We start from the raw sequence: 20,066 nt of genomic DNA, 5'->3' as shown, positions 1-20,066 counted from the left end.
TCAGAATTTTCTCCTTCGTATTAACTTTAGTGAAATTGATTGTGATGAGTCTGGGAGATGTCTTATTTGGGTTGAGTCATGCTGGAGTTCTGAAACTGTCTGCTATCTGAATTTCAGAATCTCTTGGCATGTCTAGAAAGTTCTCCTTCATAATCTCACAGAGAAGAGACTCTGTGCCTTGTGAAGCCACTTCGTCACTTTTGGGGATCCCTATAAGACGAATATTGATTTTCTTCGAATTATCCCAGAGCTCTCTGAGAGAGTGATCTGTTTTTGCCCTCCATTCTCTTCCTCTTTGAGAGTTTGGGAGCATTAGAAAGCTTTGTCTTCAATGTCAGAAATCCTTTCTTCTGCTTGCTCCATTGTGTTACTGAGGGATTCTACTATGTTTCTCAGATCTTTGAGGGCTACAATTTCCTGTCTCAATGTGTCAAAATCTTTGGTCATTTGGTCTTTGAATTCATTGAATTCTTGAGATATCTTTTGGGTTACTGCTTGGAATTCTAATTTGATCTTATTTACTATCCAGATTCTGAATTTGATTTCTGACATCTCAGCTATTTGTTTGTGCATGGAATCTTGTGCTGTGTCTGCCCCATTGATCCTTGGGGGAGTTGATCTGCTCTGATTATTCATATTGCCAGAGTTTTTCTGTTGATTTTTGCCTTATGATTGTTTTTCACCGTTGCCTCTGGCCATCCTCAGAGTTGGGGAGGCATCTCTCCAAGATTATACCCCAGCGGGATCACTCTATTGTTGCTGGATCTTTGTTGGGAGTGACCCTGTGTAGTTCCTTTGGGGCTGCCCCAGCCAGGGAGTTCTGGTTATGGAAGCAGCTCAGGAGTGTGACACACCCAAATTCAGCAACAGGGTGGGGGTGGTTGTGCACACGTATCTGGGAGTTCCTGGTGCCCAGTCTCTTTGGCACAGAGAGCCCAAGGCTCCAGCAGTCTTTGGCCAGGAGAAGGGCTCCACACAGAGGCAGGGAGGGCTCTGGAGAGCATGCAGCTATCAGAGTCCCTGGCCAGATGAGCGGGTCGGTGTGGAGGCAGGGAGGGTAATGAAGGGAAGACGCAGAGTTGCACAGCCTGGTCCTGGTCAGGGCATGTGGAGGCCCAGCGAGTGTGGTTGCATGTCTGGGGTCGTGGCACAGCTCTTACGGAGGTCTGGGCCGGACTTCTGGATTCTTGAGTGTGACCTTATTTTTTCATTCCCAGGATGGTTGCCAGGTCTTCCTCAACCTTCTTGGGCAAGATGACGCCACAAATTCTTCATAGATATGGCAGAGCTATGGCAGCCTAGGCCGGCACCCCCACCTTCGTGTGAGTCCCACCAATCCATTTTTAAGTGACATGTGCCTGCTTTAGCAGCACAAATAACCTAAGGTTTTATAGGTGGGAAGATCAGAATTGAATTTGCTGGCAGTTAACTAAATTTCTCTCAGACTCAGATGACCTGCCTATAAAATGAGATGGCAATTAGAAAAAATAAATGAGATTATATACACAGAGCAAAGAATATATAATATAGGCATATAGGAGGAGTCAAAACTGCAGTTTTTAATATTTAGTGATTTTATTTATAATGGAGGTATTACCAGCTATATGCAAACTCAGACATGTTTTATGACTGTGAAAAATTAGGAAACCCGTTTGGTTTGTGATAGTCAAAGTTTAGATGCAAAAATGTATGGATTTAGCAATTCTAAAGAAGAAATGAGTTTCACCCCCTTTTAGTTAAAACCGTGACAATTATCAGGCAGGTCCTTCCTCTCTCCCACCTGGACACTGTGCTACCCACATGGACAAACAATGGCACTCGAAGGGCATGAGTATATATATATGAATTCAGAAGTCCAGCTAAATAGGATAGCAAGATGCAAAGGGAATTCACCCCCATGGAACAAAGCACATATGCATTCCAAAAATCTTATTCTCAAAGGAGAAACACAGGGCCAGTGGTCGAACCTACACACCATGTTCTGAACAACTCTGCCCCGGAGTAACTTCTGAAGGTAGATCACAGCCATTTCTATATCTTCTTCTTCCTAAAAGAACAAAGGGAGAACCAAGCAGCTTGAGAAATGAAGAAGTTTAAACATCAAATATTCTTTGAAGATTTATTTTAAGCAAAAGAGGCTGTTTGTAGATGCAATAAAGATGTAAATAAATAAAACATGGTCTCTGCCCATTGAACAATTATTATTTTTCATGCTATATGTACTTATGGTATCATTAAAATCATTATTTTTCATCATAAATACATCATTCACAAATCATATTAAAAGCAAAAACCTCACCCACCCACTGCCATGCTGACCCTACAAATAAAGCCAATTTCATTTTCCTACATTCCTTTCCAGCAAGATATTTCTTAAAGTATCAAGCATTGCTTATAACATCCTTTTTGCAATAGTATTATTATATTTAATCATGAACAAAGAAAACAGCTAGTCTATGTCAGAGTGTAGTGCTTCTCACAAGAATTCAGCTATACTGGTAAAATAGAATATAATGGACAAGATTAGCCATTTACAAAATTGCCTTAAATCACTATGTGTCCAGAGCAGAAAGAGCAAGGCCTGGAAATCAAATTAAGGTTCATTTGAACATATAAAAAAGCAACAGTCCATTTGATGGCTCTTATGCATATGAAAGACACTGTGTTAACCAAAGGCCTGCACAAAGTCTAGAAAAGAGGGCACTGTCCAGGAGGACATCCTGGCCAATTAGTGGGGGCACTCCAGGCCCTCTGCAGGGGCCGCCCATCAGAGGTGGCAACAGGTGTCTGTGAGATCTCCCATCAACACTAGCCCCCAACCAGGAAGCACATCAACCTTTTCAATACAATTTGGCTCCTGTCAAGGATTTCCCTATACTGGGAAATAATGTGCTGCCAGCCAAGAAGAAACTCCCAATCCACAAAGTAGTCCTATTTCTCTCCATAAATAATAAACTTTCATTGTGGCATCTCTAACAGTTTTTTGTGGGTTTACTTAGTTTGATTCAGTCCTCTGTACCTTAGCCAACTCTGGCGCCTTGCCCAAATTGAGTTTGGTAAGATGCCACCTGGCCAGGGTGACCTCGTTGAGTCATTCCTACCCCAGAAGCCAGCCTATCTCGATGACACTGGCATCTCCTTCCACTTTAGCTCCAACAGTCATCAGCCACTTCCCTGTGTGGACAGATAGTTATGGCAACTGATCGTCATTCACTCTTCTTGTTTGATTTGATAGACACAAGGATCACCTTCTGATGCTGGTTTTTCATGAGAAGATTTTTTTTATTCTTTGTGCTTTTATCCTTGAAAAGGATTAGGTTTAGATTTCATTTCATTTTACTTGTTTTTGTGTGTGTGATGTTTGATGCATAAGAACAAAGGCAAATTTGAGTCAGAGCTTTAGAAAACTACCACCACTGGCTTAGATTTGTTTTCAATCCAAACAAACCCTGCTAAGACTAAAGTGACAACAATTCAAGATTTACCATTCCAAATAAAAAAGCTTCAAACTTACATTGGAACTCATCTGCAGGGTTGGAGTGGGAAGCCGAGGTTGAGGTATTGGGTTTCTTTGAAGGAAGCGCAGGGGTTTCTTTGCCTCATGAACTTTACTCTTCTTATCCAACAGTGCCTGAAATAATACCAGCTAGCATCATCCCTTATCTTGTATTCCTCTTTACTATCAGATCTGAATATCAATGAGAAATAATATTCTCTATGGCTATGCTACATCAGTTTGAGAAAGTCCTAACAGGGGTGTATATATCTCAAGGGACGCTATCACACTCCTAAAGATATGCTAGCACTAACTAAACATGACACACATTCTTGGTGTTGTCTTGGGTGTACACAAGCAAAACCCCCCAACCCCTATTCCACAAGTTAATCTGAGGAATGCTAGGGCAATAGAAAATTTTCCTGTGCAGTAAATGATTGAAATATTTGGTATGCTACAAGGAAACCCTTGCTACAGGGAAACCAAGGAGCATTAAATAGAAATTGCCTCAAATTGAGACAGCACTTTACTTTGGCTTTGGCTTTTTTTTTTTTTTTTTTTGAGAGAGAGTCTCAAGCTGTGGCCCTGGGTAGAGTACCATGGCATCACAGCTCACAGCAACCTCAAACTCTTGGACTTAAATGATTCTCTTGCCTCAGCCTCCCAAGTAGCGAGGACCACAAATGCCCGCCACAATGCCTGGCTATTTTTTTGGTTGTAGTTGTCATTGTTGTTTGGCAGGCCCGGGCTTGATTCAAACCTGCCAGCTCCCGTGTACATGGCTGATACCCTAGCTGCTGAGCTACAGGCACCAAGCCTGGCTTTTGGCTTTAAGTCCTGCACATCTAAATTTTCAAAAATGAACTTGTCTCCTAGTGAAAGAGTGTATGTGTCTGTAGTTTACATACTCTTTTTTTTTTTTTTTTACTTTTTATCATTAAAAGTCCTGCCAAAATCATTCATGTTATATGATTTTGTTTATTGGTTCTATTTTTAGCCATAGGGGAATACTTTTAATTTTAAAGTACCAAACTTCTGACTTTGTGAATTTAAAATTATACTTCAGTTAATTATTCATCATATAACAAATTTATATCTTTAACAAAGATGTAGATAAGTGTTTTTTAAAAAACAAGCACTAAGCTAAAAATTGAAACTAGTAAAAATAAACAAATTATGAAATCTGGAACATTTCATAAAATTACTGTGGTTATAATAGAGCCTTTGAGTTTCTTCAAAAAAAAAAAAAAAACTGACATCAAACCCATAACAGCTCAATGGATACCACAACCGGTGAACCAAAAGAAACAAGCAGCAGTCAAAAGTAACTAATATTTCTAAACTTAGGCATCTCTTGAGGAAAGAATTCTGAACAATACCACATGAAACCAATTCTAAATCAATTATTCATAACGAAAACTATTGGTAAGGATATGGGAAAACACAGACATTACTGAAATTGGTACATTGTATACGTAATAAAATTTGGCAGCAATATCCATCAAAATTATAAATGTACATACATTGTGGTCCAGCAATTTCACACGCAGGAATTTAATCTTCTAAATATGTTTACATATGCACCAAATTATATGCAAATAAAGTTACTTACTGTAGCATTGTTTTAGCTACTAAAAACTTATAAATAACCTAAATGTCCACCAAAAGGGGACTGATTAAATACATTATGGGGAGGGAGTAAAATGGCAGACTAGAAGTAGCCTGCTAGTACGACACTGCAAGAAAAGTAAGGAAAGGTGCAGGCAGCTCCCTCCATTCAGATGGCTCCTCTTAGAAACAGCATTGGAAAATCACAGAGAAACAACATGGGAATACTCAGAGTAGAAAAAAATAACCGAAGGAATCAGATGATAGAGAGATTTATACAACAAGTTCAGAGGCTTTGTGGAGAACAATAGAGTGCTGAGGCACTGTGATACCTTGGCATGTGCCATGCACACTGAGCTGCTGGATGGCTTGCATCACCCCCACTGACCTCTGCTGGGTCAAACTTGGGGTCAGCCTGAAGTCTGTGCAAAGTTATCATATCAGACAGTGTACAGTGGGAATTGAACTGCAGTTAGGGCCATCCTGAGCTCTTGGGTACACCATGCCAGCCTTGCACTGTGCTAGGGAGGGAGTGGACCAACTTGAGGCTTCCCTAAGCCATATCTGGTAACTTGAAAGAAAGTGCTTCCCACATAGAGTATGAGGGGATATAAGATATAATGGACATGGGAGCTGATGGAACAAGGTGCAGCAGGCTCCTAACTGTGCAGCACTAGATCATCACTTTAATTCAGCAGGTCCTAGGAGAGGCATGGAGGGCTCTACAGTCCTGGGGCTACAGGTATCAATATCAACCTTGCTTGATTCAGCATCCAAGTGGCTCTAAAGTCTAGAGAACAAACTGCCACCTGGTCAACTCGAACCCTTCCCTCTGGGCCAGAAGTACCTTCTGTGTGCTTGACCCCTAACCCCACACTCCAGATTGGATCAGCCCTGCCTTCCCCAAGGCCCTCCTTCTGGATTCTTAGTCCTGCCTCAAGCTCCTCCCCAGTCCAGACCCTGAGGCTGTCACACTGCAGCTGGATGCCCAGAACCTCCACCAGGCCTGAGACAACATCACCAAGTCCCCAGAGCTGCACTTGGTCTCCAAGACCCCAGCTCAGAGCTGCCACCATTGCAGCAGAGCCTGAAAATCTGCCCCAATGTCCAAAGCCCTGCCAGGGACCCGCCAGCCTCAAGTCACAGTTCACTGAGACTTGAATAGAGCAAAGGCACTATGAAACCCAGGAATCTGACATCCAGCTGCTGCTGTTAGCACTGTTACTAGAGCACCATATAGTGACCTCCCCTTGTGTGAGTCAAACAGGAGAGTTGCCCACAAGGAATTGAAGCCATCTATATCTTTAGCTCTGAGCTGAAAAAAAGAAGTCACAGATGAGAAGGAACAAGCAAAAGAATGCTAGCAACATGAAAAACCAAAACAGATCAACTCCCCTAAGAGATCATAATGAAGTTACCCAGGAAAATCCAACTATAAAGAAGTGGCAAAATGGAATTCAGAGTATGATGGCAAATAAGATGAATGAAATTGAGGAAACCAGCAAAAGAAGCCAAAAAATAAGTCAGGAAATTAATAAAACGTCACCAAAGAACTGGACAAAAATAGAAGATATAATAAAACTTAAAGAAATGAAAGAGACATTCAGGGAGCTTAAGAACACAGCAAAAGTTTCAGCAACAGATTAAACAGTGGAGAAGAAAGAATCTCTGAGTGTGAAGACAAAGCTCTTGAACTAACCCAGTCATTTAAAGAGTCAGAAAAGAAGAGAACGAAAGCAGATGATTTGGGACTATGCAAAGTATACAAACACACAAATTATAGGTTTCCTTGAGGGAGAAAAAGAGAGTGAGTGCTAAGAACATGGAAACTCTATTTGAAGGTATTATTGAATAAAATTTTCCTAGTGTTGTCAGAGATTCAGACATCCAGATACAAGATGGTTATTGAACTTCAGGAAGATTCATCTCCAAGACACATAGTAATTAACTTGGCCAAAGTAAAAATGAAAGAGAAAATTCTACAAGCAGGTAGACATAAGCAACAACTGACCTACAAGGGAAAACCCACCAGGGTGATAGCCAACTTTACAACAGAAACCTTATAAGCCAGAAGGGAGTGGGTTCCCATCATCAATCTTCTTAAATAGAACAACTGCCAGCCTAGAATTTTGTATCCTGCAAAACTAAGTTTTACATTTGATGGAGAAATTAAGTCTTTTCCTGACAAGCAAACATTGAGGAAATTTTTCACAACTAAATCTGCCCTGCAGTAAGTACTCAGAGTTGCAATATACACAGATCAGCACAATAGACACCCACCAGTGTAAAACCACCAGAACCTAAAGGTCAAAGCCTAGATACCACAGTGGCTCAAGAGAAAAAATAAGCAGTATAGTTCTACACAACAGGACAAACAGAAATCCACCTCACTTATCAATTCTCTCAATAAATGTGAATGGCTTGAACTCCCCACTACAGAGACATAGGATGGCTGAATGGATAAAATAATAAAACCCAAGTATGTGTTGTCTCCAGGAAATGCACCTAACCCATAAGAACTCATTCACACTCAAGGTGAAAGAAAGGATGGAAAAGAATATTCCATGCACATGGAAACCAAAAGAAAGCTGGTGCAGCCATTCTCATAGCAGATAACATAAACTTCACATCAACACAAATAAAGACAAAGATGGTCATTATATATTGGTGAAGGGAACAATTCAACAAGACAATGTAATAATCCTAAATATATCCAGGTACACTCAGATATATAAAGCAAATCTTACTTGATCTTAACAAAATGATACACAGCAGTATCATAGTAGCCAGGGGCTGCAAAACCCTCTTCAATACAGATGTTTTAAGCAGTAAATGAACAAAGAAACAATGGACTTATACGTGATTCTAGACTAAATGGGCATAACAGACATTTATAGAACATTTTACCCCAAAACTACTAAATATACACTTTTCTCATCAGCTCATGGATCAATCTCTAAGAATGATCCCATCCCAGGTCACAAGACATATCTCAAAAACCTTAAAAAATCAAAAATTATACAATGTAGGCAGTACCTATAGCTTAGTCGGTAGGGCGCTGGCCACATACACTGAAGCTGGTGGGTTCAAACCCAGCTCAGGCCAGCTAAAAACAACAATGACAACTGCAACCAAAAAATGGCCAGGCATTGTGACGGGTACCTGCAGTCCCAGCTACTTGGGAGGCTGAGCCACGAGAACTGCTTAAGCCCAAGAGTTTGAGGTTGCTGTGAGCTGTGATGCCACAGCACTCTACCCAAGGGTGACAGCTTGAGACTCTGTCTCAAAACAAAAAATTATACAATGTATCTTCATAGACCATAGTAGAATAAAATTAGAAGTCAATTCCAATAGACACACCTATCTTGGGCAGCACCTATGGCTCAGTGGGTAGGACGCCTGCCCCATATACTAAGGGTGGTGGGTTTGAACCCGGCCCCTGCCAAACTGCAACAAAAAAATAGCCAGGCATTGTGGCGGGCGCCTGTAGTCCCAGCTACTCAGGAGGCTAAGGCAAGGAAATGATAACTGAATGATAGCTGGGTCAAGGAGGAGATAAAGACAGAAATCAAAAGATTCTCTGAATAAATTGACAATGGGGCCACAAATTATCAAAATCTGTGAGATACCCATAGCCTTAAATGCCCAAATTCAAATGATAAAAAGATCACAAATCAACAATCTAATGAATCATCTCAAAGAATAGGAAAATGAAGAGAAAACCAATCCTAAACCCAGCAGAAGAAAAGAAATAACCAAAATCAGGGCAGAACTGAATGAAATCGAAAACAAAAGAATCATACAGAAGATTAATGAAACAAAAAGATGGTTCATTGAAAAGATAAACAAAATTGACAGGCCCTTGCCAGATTAACCAAAAACAGAAGAGAAAGGACTCTAATAAGCTGAATGAAAAATGAAAAAGGAGAAATCATAACTGAGCACAGAAATACAAAACATCATCAGTGAATAATATAAAAATCTATATGCTCAAAAACTAGAAAACGTGGAGGAAATGCACAAATTCTAGGAAACATAATACCTCCTCAGCATCAATCAGAAAGAAACACAACTTCTAAATAGACCCATATCAAGCACTGAAATTAAAACAAATGTAAAAAGTCATTCAACAACAACAAAAACCCTAGACTAGACAGTTTCACACCCTAATTTTACCAAACCTGCAAAGAACTTGTACCCATATTGCAGAAATTATTCCATAACATTGAAAATGATGAAATCCTCCCCAGTGTTCCATGAAGCAAATATTACCTTGATACCAAAGCCAGCAAGGGACACAACAAAAAATTAAAACTACAGATCTATATTGCTTATGAATATAAATGCAAAAATTCTCAGTAAAATCTCAGGTAACTGAATTCAGCTGCACATAAAAAGAAATGGACTTCATTCCAGAGATACAAGTTTGGTTCAAAATACATAAATCTATAAATGGAATTCACCACATAAATAGAAGCAAAAACCAAGACCATATGATCCTCTCAATAGATGCAGAAAAAGCTTTTGACAAAATACAGCACTCTTTTTTGGTAAAAACACTTAAGAAAATGGGCATAGATGGGACATACCTCAAAACGATAAAAGCCATCTATGATGAACCCACAGCCAATATCATATTCAAAGGGGGAATACTGAAAGCATTCTGCTCAGAACTGGAACCAGACAAGGTTGCCCACTGTCCCCACTTCTATTCAACATAGTGCTGGAAGTTCTGGCCAGAGCAATCAGACAAGAGAAGAAAATCAAAGGTCTTACAAATGGTGAAAGATGAAGTCAAACCCTTGCTCTTCGTTGATGATACGAATTTATATCTAGAAACCCCCAAAGATTCAACCAAGAGATGCATGGAATTGATAAATAAATTCAGTAAAGTCTCTGGTTACAAAATCAATGTGCACAAAAGAGTAGCTTTCATATACATCAGCAACAGTCAAGCTAGGAATCAAATCAAAAACACAATACCTTTCAATGTAGCAACAAAGAAAATAAGATGCCCAGGGATATATTTAACTAAGGAGGTGAAAGACTTCTACAGGGAGAACTATGAAACATTGAGGAAGGAATCTGCAGAGGATGTAAACGGATGGAAAAACATACCACGCTCATGGATCAGCAGAACCACTGTTGTGAAAATGTCCGTACTACCCAAAGTGATTTACGGATTCATTGCAATTCCCACTGAAGTACCAATGTCATTTGTTGCATATCTAGAAAAAATAGTTCTACTCTTTGTATGGAATTTGAAAAGACCCCAAATAGCTAACACAACCTTACATGATGAGAACAAATTTTGAAGCACCATTTTTTTTTTTTTTTCCTGTAGTACCATTTTAACAGATCTCAAACTATACTATAGTAACCAAAAGAGCATGGTACTGACACAAAGATAGAAACATAGACCCATGGATCAGAACAGAGAACCCAGATATGATACCACCCTCATATTCCCATCTGATCTCTGACAAAGCAGATAAAGACATACACTGGGGGAGAGAATTACTGTTTGATAAATGGTGCTGGGAAAACTGGATAGCCACATGTAAAAGACTGAAAGAGGATCCAGGCTTCGTACTGCTCACAAAAATTAATTCACAATGGATAACAGACGTAAAACTAAGACATGAAACTCTAAGAATTCTAGAAGAAAATGTTGGAAAATTTCTTATAGGTATCAGCCTAGGCAAAGAATTTAAGACCCCAAGCAATCACAGCGACAATAAAACAAATAAATGTTACCTCATCAAATAAAAACGCTTCTGCAAAGCCAAGGACACAATCAATAAAGCAGATAGACAACTACAGAATGGGAGAAAATACTTCCATGCTATACATCTGATAAAGGGCTGATAACCAGAATTTACAAAGAATTCAAGCAAATCAGCAAAAAAAAGATCAAACAACTCCATTAACAGTAGGCAAAAAACATGAACAGAAACTTTTCAAATGAAGATAGACTAATGGTCAACAAACACTTGAAGAAATGCTCAGAGTCCTAACTATCAGGGAAATGCAACAAAAGTACAATGGGATATCACATAACTCCAGTGAGAATGGCTCACATGAGAAAGTCCCAAAGGAACAGATGCTGGGGTGGCTGTAGAGAGAGAAGAACTTCTATACAGGGTTGGTGGGACTACAAACTAGTACAATCTCTATGGAAAGTAGTATGGAGATACCTCAGAGAACTAAAAGTAGACCTACCATGTCATCCAGCAATCCCATTACTAGGTATTGATCCAAAGGAAAAAAGACATTTTATAAAAAAGTCACTTGTACTTCAATGTTTATAGCAGGCACAATTCAGAATCTCAAACCCATGTATTGATGGGTTAAAGTGCCCATTGGTGCAAAAATGGATTAATAAAATGTGGTATATGTATGCCATGAAATATTACTCAGCCATAAAAAGTGGTTATCTAGTATCTTTTGTAACAACTTGGATAGAATTAGAGACCATTTTTCTAAGTGAAATATCACAAGAATGGAAAAACAAATACCACATGTATTCAATCCTAAATTGGAACTAACTAGTTCATCAATCCTTATGTGCACATATGGAAGAAAAACTAAACAGTAGGTAGTAGGGGGGAGAAAGGGATATCCCTAAGAAATACAACACACAATTTCTGAGGGAAGGGAACACTTATAACTTGACTTAAGATATTCAAAAGATATTTCCAAAAGCAAATTATGTAACTAAAACACACATACCAGCATAATATTCTAAAATTTGAAAGTACATATGTATTTTGATATAGACAAGATGATATATTACAAAATGTACTTACATTTTACATGAAAATGTAAAAAATAAGAAGAAATCTTTTCTAGTATTACTTGTATAGACATATCTCCAAAATATATAAAGTAAAAAAAAGAAAGGGCAAAAGCAGTGTATATTTTATATTAACATTTATGTAAAAAAGAGTTTAAAAGGATACTTATATGTATTTATGCATATTTGCATATACATATTCACAAATACACATACAATATGCAAACATGTATAAATTATATATGTGCATGTATATATTTACATAGCCCTGCACACACACACATACACATATACAGAAGGTGGCAAAAAAAGGATACGCATGGTAAGACACATTGCAAGACACAACTCACATTCGCCTTCTGCTTTACAAGAGATACATTATACAATATACAAGATAACAAACATCAGCATATACTGAGTATTACAATTTTAATGCAATTTTTTCCTTTCTTAAAATGTGTATACATTTTTTGGCACCCTCTATCTGGTTATATAAAATATCTCCAGAAGCCTAGACATGAAACTAAAAACACTATTGTCTCCAAAGACATGGTGGGAGATAGAAATGGAAGGAAAACATTTTAGTTAATACTTCTGTATAATTCATGAAATTTGAACTATGTGGATATATTTCCAAATCAATCAATCAATCAATTCTAAATACAAAAATAAGAAAGAAAAAATTAATTCAAATTTTGAAGGAATGATCACAGCAGCTTTTCACAATTTAAAGAAAAACATTTGGTCTTCTGTCCAGTGAAAATTATAATCAAACAAAGCGAAATTAAGATTTTCTTGGCTCGGGGCCTATAGCTCAGTGGGTAAGGCATCAGCCACATACACCAGGGCTGGCAGGTTCAAATCCAGTCTGGCCTGCCAAACAACAATGACAAATGCAACAAAAAAATACCCAGGCGTTGTGGCGGGCGCCTATAGTCCCAGCTCCTTGGAGGGCTGAAGCAAGAGAATCACTTAAGCCCAAGAGTTTGAGGTTGCTGTGAGCTGTGATGCCACAGCGCTTTACTCAGGGCAACATAGAGAGACTCTGTTTCAAAATATATATATATTTTTTTTTTTTTTCTTCAATTGCAGCCTCACAATTGCCTTGCAAGGTAAAATTCACCAAAAGACAAGGAAAGACAGAGAGACACAGAGAGAATATACATGAATGAATATGAGAATATTAAAGAAAGTGCTCTTATCAAACAATATATTTTTATATGCTCACAAGACAAACTTAAAAACCTGTGTTTGATCCATGGATTTTAAAAAGAGAATGGACTAATTTGTAGATTCTTTTAATTCACTCTATGACATAAGCTATTTGACAAAGTGTCACAAACATATTTCAGCCTAAATTTCTACCAAAATTAGCCTGAAAATATTGTGGTGTGTCCATTCTTTTATGCTATTCTGGGTATTCCTCCTCTATGACTACTGTGACATAGCTCACAGAGCATTTTTTAAGAAACCAACTTTATACCACTTGTTCCTTCGTATTTCTAGGATTCTGTAGTCTCAAAATAATGTATCTTTAAAACCAAGAAGATACGGGCGGCGCCTGTGGCTCAGAGGAGTAGGGTGCCGGCCCCATATGCCAAAGGTGGTGGGTTCAACCCCAGCCCTGGCCAAAAAAGAAGATACATAGCCTAGATATAAGCCTGATATTTGGTAACTTTCCTCAATACAGTTTTCCAAATTGATAGATTCCACACCATGGCATTTCACTGGAAAGCCAAGAGGGGAGATAAAATCAGGACACTAAAATATTTTGGCGGGCCCCGGGCGGTGGGGCACTTTGTTGCGGGCCGGCCGGGAGAGGCTAGCGGCGCCGGCTCTCGCTGCCCAGCAGAGATGGAGCCCACAGTCTACCTTCTCAATTTGACCCTGAAAGAAGAGAAAGAATAAGAAGAGATTCAGAGCAGGGAACTGGAGGATGGCCCCGCGGATATGCAGAAAGTACAAATCTGCTCAGAGAGTGGTTGGAGACGGTGTCTCGCACTTCAGGCTGGTCTCAAACTTGTGAGCTCAGGCCATCCACCCACCTCAGGCTCCCAGAATGCTAGGATTACAGGTGTGAGCTACCGCGCCCAGCCTTGAACGGTACCAGCTCTGTTTGATGAAGTGGCCATATATTTTTCTGGTGAAGAGTGGGAAGTTTTGACAGAGCAACAAAAGGCTCTCTATAGGGAAGTCATGAGGATGAATTATGAAACTGTCTTATCCCTAGAATTCCCATTCCGGAGCCAGACTTGATCACTCGGTTGGAAGGGGAGGAGTAGTCTCAGAATTCTGACGAGTGGCAGCTCCAAGGAGGAGGAACCTTTGCAGAGAATGAAGACTGACGTAAAGCCTCCAGACTGGGCAAGTCCGGTGAATGCTGGCTGCCTTCCAGTTTGCTCAGCCTCAGCACCTCGACAGCTTCGGCCTCTGTCTGCCTTGGGACATCAGGGAGCTGCCCGAGTGGAGTGAGGGGTACCCCTTCTACATGGCCATGGGCTTCCCAGGGTATGACCTCCCCGCCGACGACATAGCTGAGAAGTTTCAGTTCAGCTGTGGCATGCACCGCAGTTACGACGCAGGGTTCAAGTTAATGGTGGTGGAATATGCCGAGAGCACCAACAACTGCCAGGCTGCCAAGCAGTTTGGAGTATTAGAAAAAAACGTTCGAGACTGGCACAAAGTGAAGCCTCAGCTCCAGAATGCCCACGCCATGAGACTGGCATTCCAAGGCCCCAAGAATGGGAGGTTTGCTCTGGTGGACCAGCGTGTGGCTGAGTATGTCAGATACATGCAAGCCAAAGGGGACCCCATCACCAGGGAGGCGATGCAGCTCAAAGCCCTTGAAATCGCCCAGGAAATGAACATTCCAGAGAAAGGGTTCAAGGCAAGCTTGGGTTGGTGTCGAAGAATGATGAGAAGGTGTGACCTGTCTCTGAGGCACGAAGTGCAGGTGCCCCAGTACCTGCCGGAAGACCTGACTGAGAAACTTGTCACACACCAGCAGAGCGTGCTGGCTCTGCGCAGGGCACATGACTACGAGGTGACTCAGATGGGGAATGCAGATGAGACGCCCATTTGTTTAGAGGTGCCATCGAGGGTGACTGTTGACAACCAAGGCGAAAAGCCTGTCTTGGTCAAGACGCCAGGCAGAGAAAAACTGAAAATCATGGCCATGCTTGGTGTCTTAGCTGACGGGAGGAAATGACCTCCGTACATCATTTTGAGGGGAACATACATCCCCCCTGGGAAGTTCCCCAGCCGGATGGAAATCCGCTGCCACGGCTGTGGGTGGATGACCGAGGACTTGATGCAGGACTGGCTGGTGGTGTGGAGGCGGAGGCCGGGAGCAGTGCCCAAGCAGCAAGGGATGCTGATTTTGAACGGCTTCCGGGGCCACGCCACCGACTCTGTGAAGAACTCCATGGAAAGCATGAACGCTGACATGGTGATCATCCTGGGGGGCCTGACCTCGCAGCTCCAGGTGCTGGATGTGGTGGTCTACAAGCCGCTGAATGACAGCGTGCCGGCCCAGTACTCGAACTGCCTTCTGGCCGGGAACCAGGCACTGAGCCCAACCGGGAATGCCAAGAAGCCACCCCTGGGCCTCTTTCTGGAGTGGGTCATGGTGGTGTAGAACAGCATCTCAAGTGAGTCCATTATCCAAGGGTTCAAGAATTGCCACATCTCCAGCAACTTGGAGGAGGAAGATGATGTCCTGTGGGAAATCCAGAGCGAGTTGCCAGGAGGAGGAGAACCACCAAAAGAATGTGATACTGAAAATGTGACTGAGGGCCCCTGAAGGGAGAGTTAAAGCAAATGAAACTGTGATTGAAATAGTTAGGGAGGAGAATTCACAAGAAGATTATTCATGAAAGTATGAATGCCCAGGGAACAGCAGGAAAAGGCCATGGGGGCCTGACCCACTCTATGGTGTCAGAAAAGTCTGGGACCCTGAATTTTTTTTTTTTATTAAATCACAGCTGTGTACATTAATGTGATCATGGGGCACCATACACTGGTTTTATAGACCATTTGACACATTTTCATCACACTGGTTAACATAGCCTTCCTGGCATTTTCTCAGTTATTGTTAAGACATTTACATTCTACATTTACTAAGTTTCACATATACCCTTGTACGATGCACCACAGGTACAATCCCACCAATCACCCTCCCTCAGCCCACAACCCACCTCCCTCCCCTCCCTTTCCCCATTCCCCCTAAAACCTATTCTTGGGTTATAACTGGGTTATAGCTTTCATATGAAAGCCATAAATTAGTTTCATAGTAGGGCTGAGTACATTGGATACTTTACTAAGAAGAATATGTTTCAGCTCCATCCATATAAACATGAAAGAGGTAAAGTCTCCATCTTTCTTTAAGGCTGCATAATATTCCATGGTGTACATATACCACAATTTATTTATTAATCCATTAGTGATGGGCACTTGGGCTTTTTCCACAACTTAGCAATTATGAATTGGGCTACAATAAACATTCTGGTACAAATATCTTTGTTATGATGTGATTTTTGGTCTTCTGGGTATGTGCCTAGTAGAGGAATTATAGGATTGAATGGCAGATCTATTTTTAGATCTCTAAGTGTTCTCCAAACATCTTTCCAAAAGGAATGTATTAATTTGCATTCCCACCAGCAGTGTGGAAGTGTTCCCTTTTCTCCACATCCACACCAACATCTCTGGTCTTGGGATTTTGTGATGTAGGCTAATCTTACTGGAATTAGATGATATCTCAAAGTAGTTTTGATTTGCATTTCTCTGATGATTAAAGACAATGAGCATTTTTTCATATGTCTGTAGGCCGCACGCCTGTCTTCTTCAGAGAAGTTTCTCTTCAAGTCCCTTGCCCAGCCTGCGATGGGATCACTTGTTCTTTTCTTGCTTATACATTTGAGTTCTCTGTGGATTCTGGTTATTAAACCTTTGTTGGGGACATAACCTGCAAATATCTTCTCCCATTCTGAAGACTGCTTGCTTTACTTACTGTGTTCTTGGCTGTGCAGAAGCTTTTTTGTTTGATCAGGTCCCAGTAGTGTATTTTTGAAGCTGCTTCAATTGCCCGGGGAGTCCTCCTCATAAAATGCTCACCCAAACCAATTTCTTCAAGGGTTTTCCCTGCACTATCTTTTAGTATTTTTATAGTTTTGTGTCTTAACTTTAAATCTTTTTTTTTTTTTTTTGGTAGAGACAGAGTCTCACTTTATGGCCCTCGGTAGAGTGCCATGGCATCACACAGCTCACAGCAACCTCCAACTCCTGGGCTTAAGCAATTCTCTTGCCTCAGCCTCCCGAGTAGCTGGGACTACAGGCGCCCGCCACAACACCCAGCCATTTTTTGGTTGCAGTTCAGCCGGGGCCAGATTTGAACCCGCCACCCTTGGTATATGGGGCCGGCGCCCTACCAACTGAGCCACAGGCGCCGCCCCCTTAACTTTAAATCTTTAATCCAGTGAGAGTCTATCTTAGTTAATGGTGAAAGGTGTGGGTCCAGTTTCAGTCTTCTATAGGTTACCAGCCAGTTCACCCAGCACCATTTATTAAAGAGGGAATCTTTTCCCCACTGAATGTTTTTAATTGGCTTGTCAAAGATCAAATAACAGTAAGTAGCTGGATTCATCTCTTGGTTCTCTATTCTGTTCCAGACATCTACTTCTCTGTTTTTGTGCCAGAACCAGGCTGTTTTGATCACTATCGATTTGTAGTATAGTCTGAGGTCTGGTAGCGTGATTCCTCCTTTGTTTTTATTTCTGAGTAATGTCTTGGCTATTCGAGGTTTTTTTCTGATTCCATATAAAATGAAGTATTGGTTTTTCAAGATGTTTAAAGTGTGACAGTGGAGCTTTAATAGGGATTGCATTAAAATTGTATATTGCTTTGGGTAGTATGGACATTTTAACAATGTTGATTCTTCCCAGCCATGAGCATGGTATGTTTTTCCATTTGTTAACATCTTCAGCTACTTCTTTTCTTAGAGTTTCATAGTTCTCTTTATAGAGATCTTTCACGTCCTTTGTTAGATAAACTCCCAAATATTTCATCTTCTTTGGCACTACTGTGAATGGAATAGAGTCCTTAACTTTTTTTTCAGCTTGACTACTGTTGGTATATATAAAGGCTACCAATTTATAAATGTTGATTTTGTAACCTGAGATGCTGCTGTATTCCTTGATAACTTCTAACAGTTTTGTAGTAGAATCCCTGGTGTTTTCCAGATATACAATCATATCATCTGCGAAGAGCGAAAGTTCGATCTCTTCTGACCCTATATGGATACCCTTGATCGCCTTTTCTGAGACAAAAGAATCACTTGAGCCCAAGAGTTTGAAGTTGCTTTGAGCTATGATGGCAGCACACCCTACTGAGGGTGACAGGTGAAACTTTGTCTCAAAAGAAACGAACAAAAAAAAAAAAAATGGAAAAGCAAATATCCAATGTACTTAATACTAATAGGAAGCCAGTACAGGATCTAATTCTCACCCACAAAGGACAAAAACTCATTCAATTTAGTTGGGGGGAGGAGGAACCAGAGAGAAGAGGGGTGGATTGGGGTACTTCCACTGAATGGGCACAACGTAGGGGTGTATGGCTCACCTTTTGAGTGCAGGACATAACTACAAGAGGGACTCTACCTAACAAATTCAATTCTTGTGATTTGGTTATTTGTACCCTCACATTAACCTGAAATTAAAAAAAAAATTTTTTAAATAATAATAATTGAAAACATTCCAAAATTAATAACAGACACCAAACACAGATCCAGAAAGCTTAGAGAACATCAAATAATAAATAAATACTATAAGAAGAAAAACGCATGCATAAAATATTTAAATTTAAAAAAACTGGGATCTTTCAAACTTGGTTACAGCACTCTTGGCATGAACCTTATTCCATGAAGTGTCTTTGTTTAGTTTTTTTTGCACTTCTGATGCTGGATCTGTCTGACTGAAGGTTTGATGTGGTTCCTCTGTAAACTGTGTGTCCTGTTAATAATAGGTACTGTACTTGACTCTGTGTAAGGGCCATTGGGGTAGGAACTATATTTTAATACTGTTCCTAACATTTCATTTTACTAGCAAGAAATTTCCAATTTCATTTTATTCTTTGTAATTCTAGACATTAGACTGTAATTTAGGCATTACTGACTTTTTAAAAAAGGGATATATTTTCTTGCACAGTTGTTCAAAAAAGAGACAAGTTTCAGTCCTCAATGCTGTCCTTTGTTTTGCAGGTACAAATTAGATCAGACAACTAAGAAAAACTGTAGACTACTTTATGGGGCAAGACATGATTGCAAGAGGGACTTTACCTAACAATTGCAATCAGTGTAACCTGGCTTATTGTACCCTCAATGAATCCCCAACAATAAAAAATAAATAAATAAATAAATAAAAACTGTAGACTATTCTTGAGGTATTAAGTCATGTACTGTATGGGGCCAGGGGCTGTTTTTCTGAGTTGCGGGCAGAGTCAGACTGTGATGGTACAGTGTGCATAGACAGGTACTGAGCTGACAGACTGGGATTCTCTGTACTAAAATGTTACTTTGTATCAAAATTTAAACAGACTTTAGTACAACAAATAAAAGTCAATTTCTGTAAAAAAAAAAAAAAATCTTGGCAGCGCCTGTGGCTCAGTGAGTAGGGCGCCGGCCCCATATGCCGAGGGTGGTGGGTTCAAACCCAGCCCCGACCAAACTGCAACCAAAAAATAGCCAGGCATTGTGGCTGGCGCCTGTAGTCCCAGCTGCTCGGGAGGCTGAGGCAAGAGAATCGCGTAAGCCCAGGAGTTAGAGGTTGCTGTGAGCCGTGTGACGCCACGGAACTCTACCCGAGGGCGGTACAGTGAGACTCTGTCTCTACAAAAAAAAAAAAAAAAAATCTTGAAAGAAGCCCAAGGGAAAAGAATCACTTTTCCTACAGAGGAATAAAGATAAGAATTACAGTGGATTTCTAGTCTGAACCCACATAAGCAAGAAGAGAGTGGAGTGAAATCTTTCAAGTGTTAAGAGAAAAAACCACCAACCTAACAAAAGCTATTCTTCAAAAGTGAAAAGATCAAAATTAAAAATTTTTGTGTTTCAAAGGATAATGTCAAGTAAGTAAAAAGACAACCCAGAGAATGAGAGAAAAATTTGTAAATCAC

General features: G+C 40.4%; 1 protein-coding gene across 2 annotated transcripts in view; it reads right to left on the bottom strand.

Annotated features, from left to right (window-relative positions):
* The window catches only part of CFAP91 (cilia and flagella associated protein 91), a 108,753-nt gene that overhangs the window by 36,937 nt on the left and 51,750 nt on the right, over positions 1–20,066 (bottom strand). For both annotated transcript variants that reach the window (XM_053565579.1, XM_053565580.1), the window contains exons 11-12: positions 3,515–3,631; positions 1,976–2,047 (exon numbers count right to left, since the gene is read on the bottom strand). In XM_053565579.1, the coding sequence (XP_053421554.1) occupies positions 1,976–2,047; positions 3,515–3,631 (189 nt within the window). The remainder of the gene's footprint in view (positions 1–1,975; positions 2,048–3,514; positions 3,632–20,066) is intronic.

Source organism: Nycticebus coucang, chromosome 16 (assembly GCF_027406575.1).
Source record: "Nycticebus coucang isolate mNycCou1 chromosome 16, mNycCou1.pri, whole genome shotgun sequence".
In the NCBI taxonomy this organism is placed as follows: domain Eukaryota; kingdom Metazoa; phylum Chordata; class Mammalia; order Primates; family Lorisidae; genus Nycticebus; species Nycticebus coucang.
This window is presented reverse-complemented; position numbering and strand designations above follow the sequence as displayed.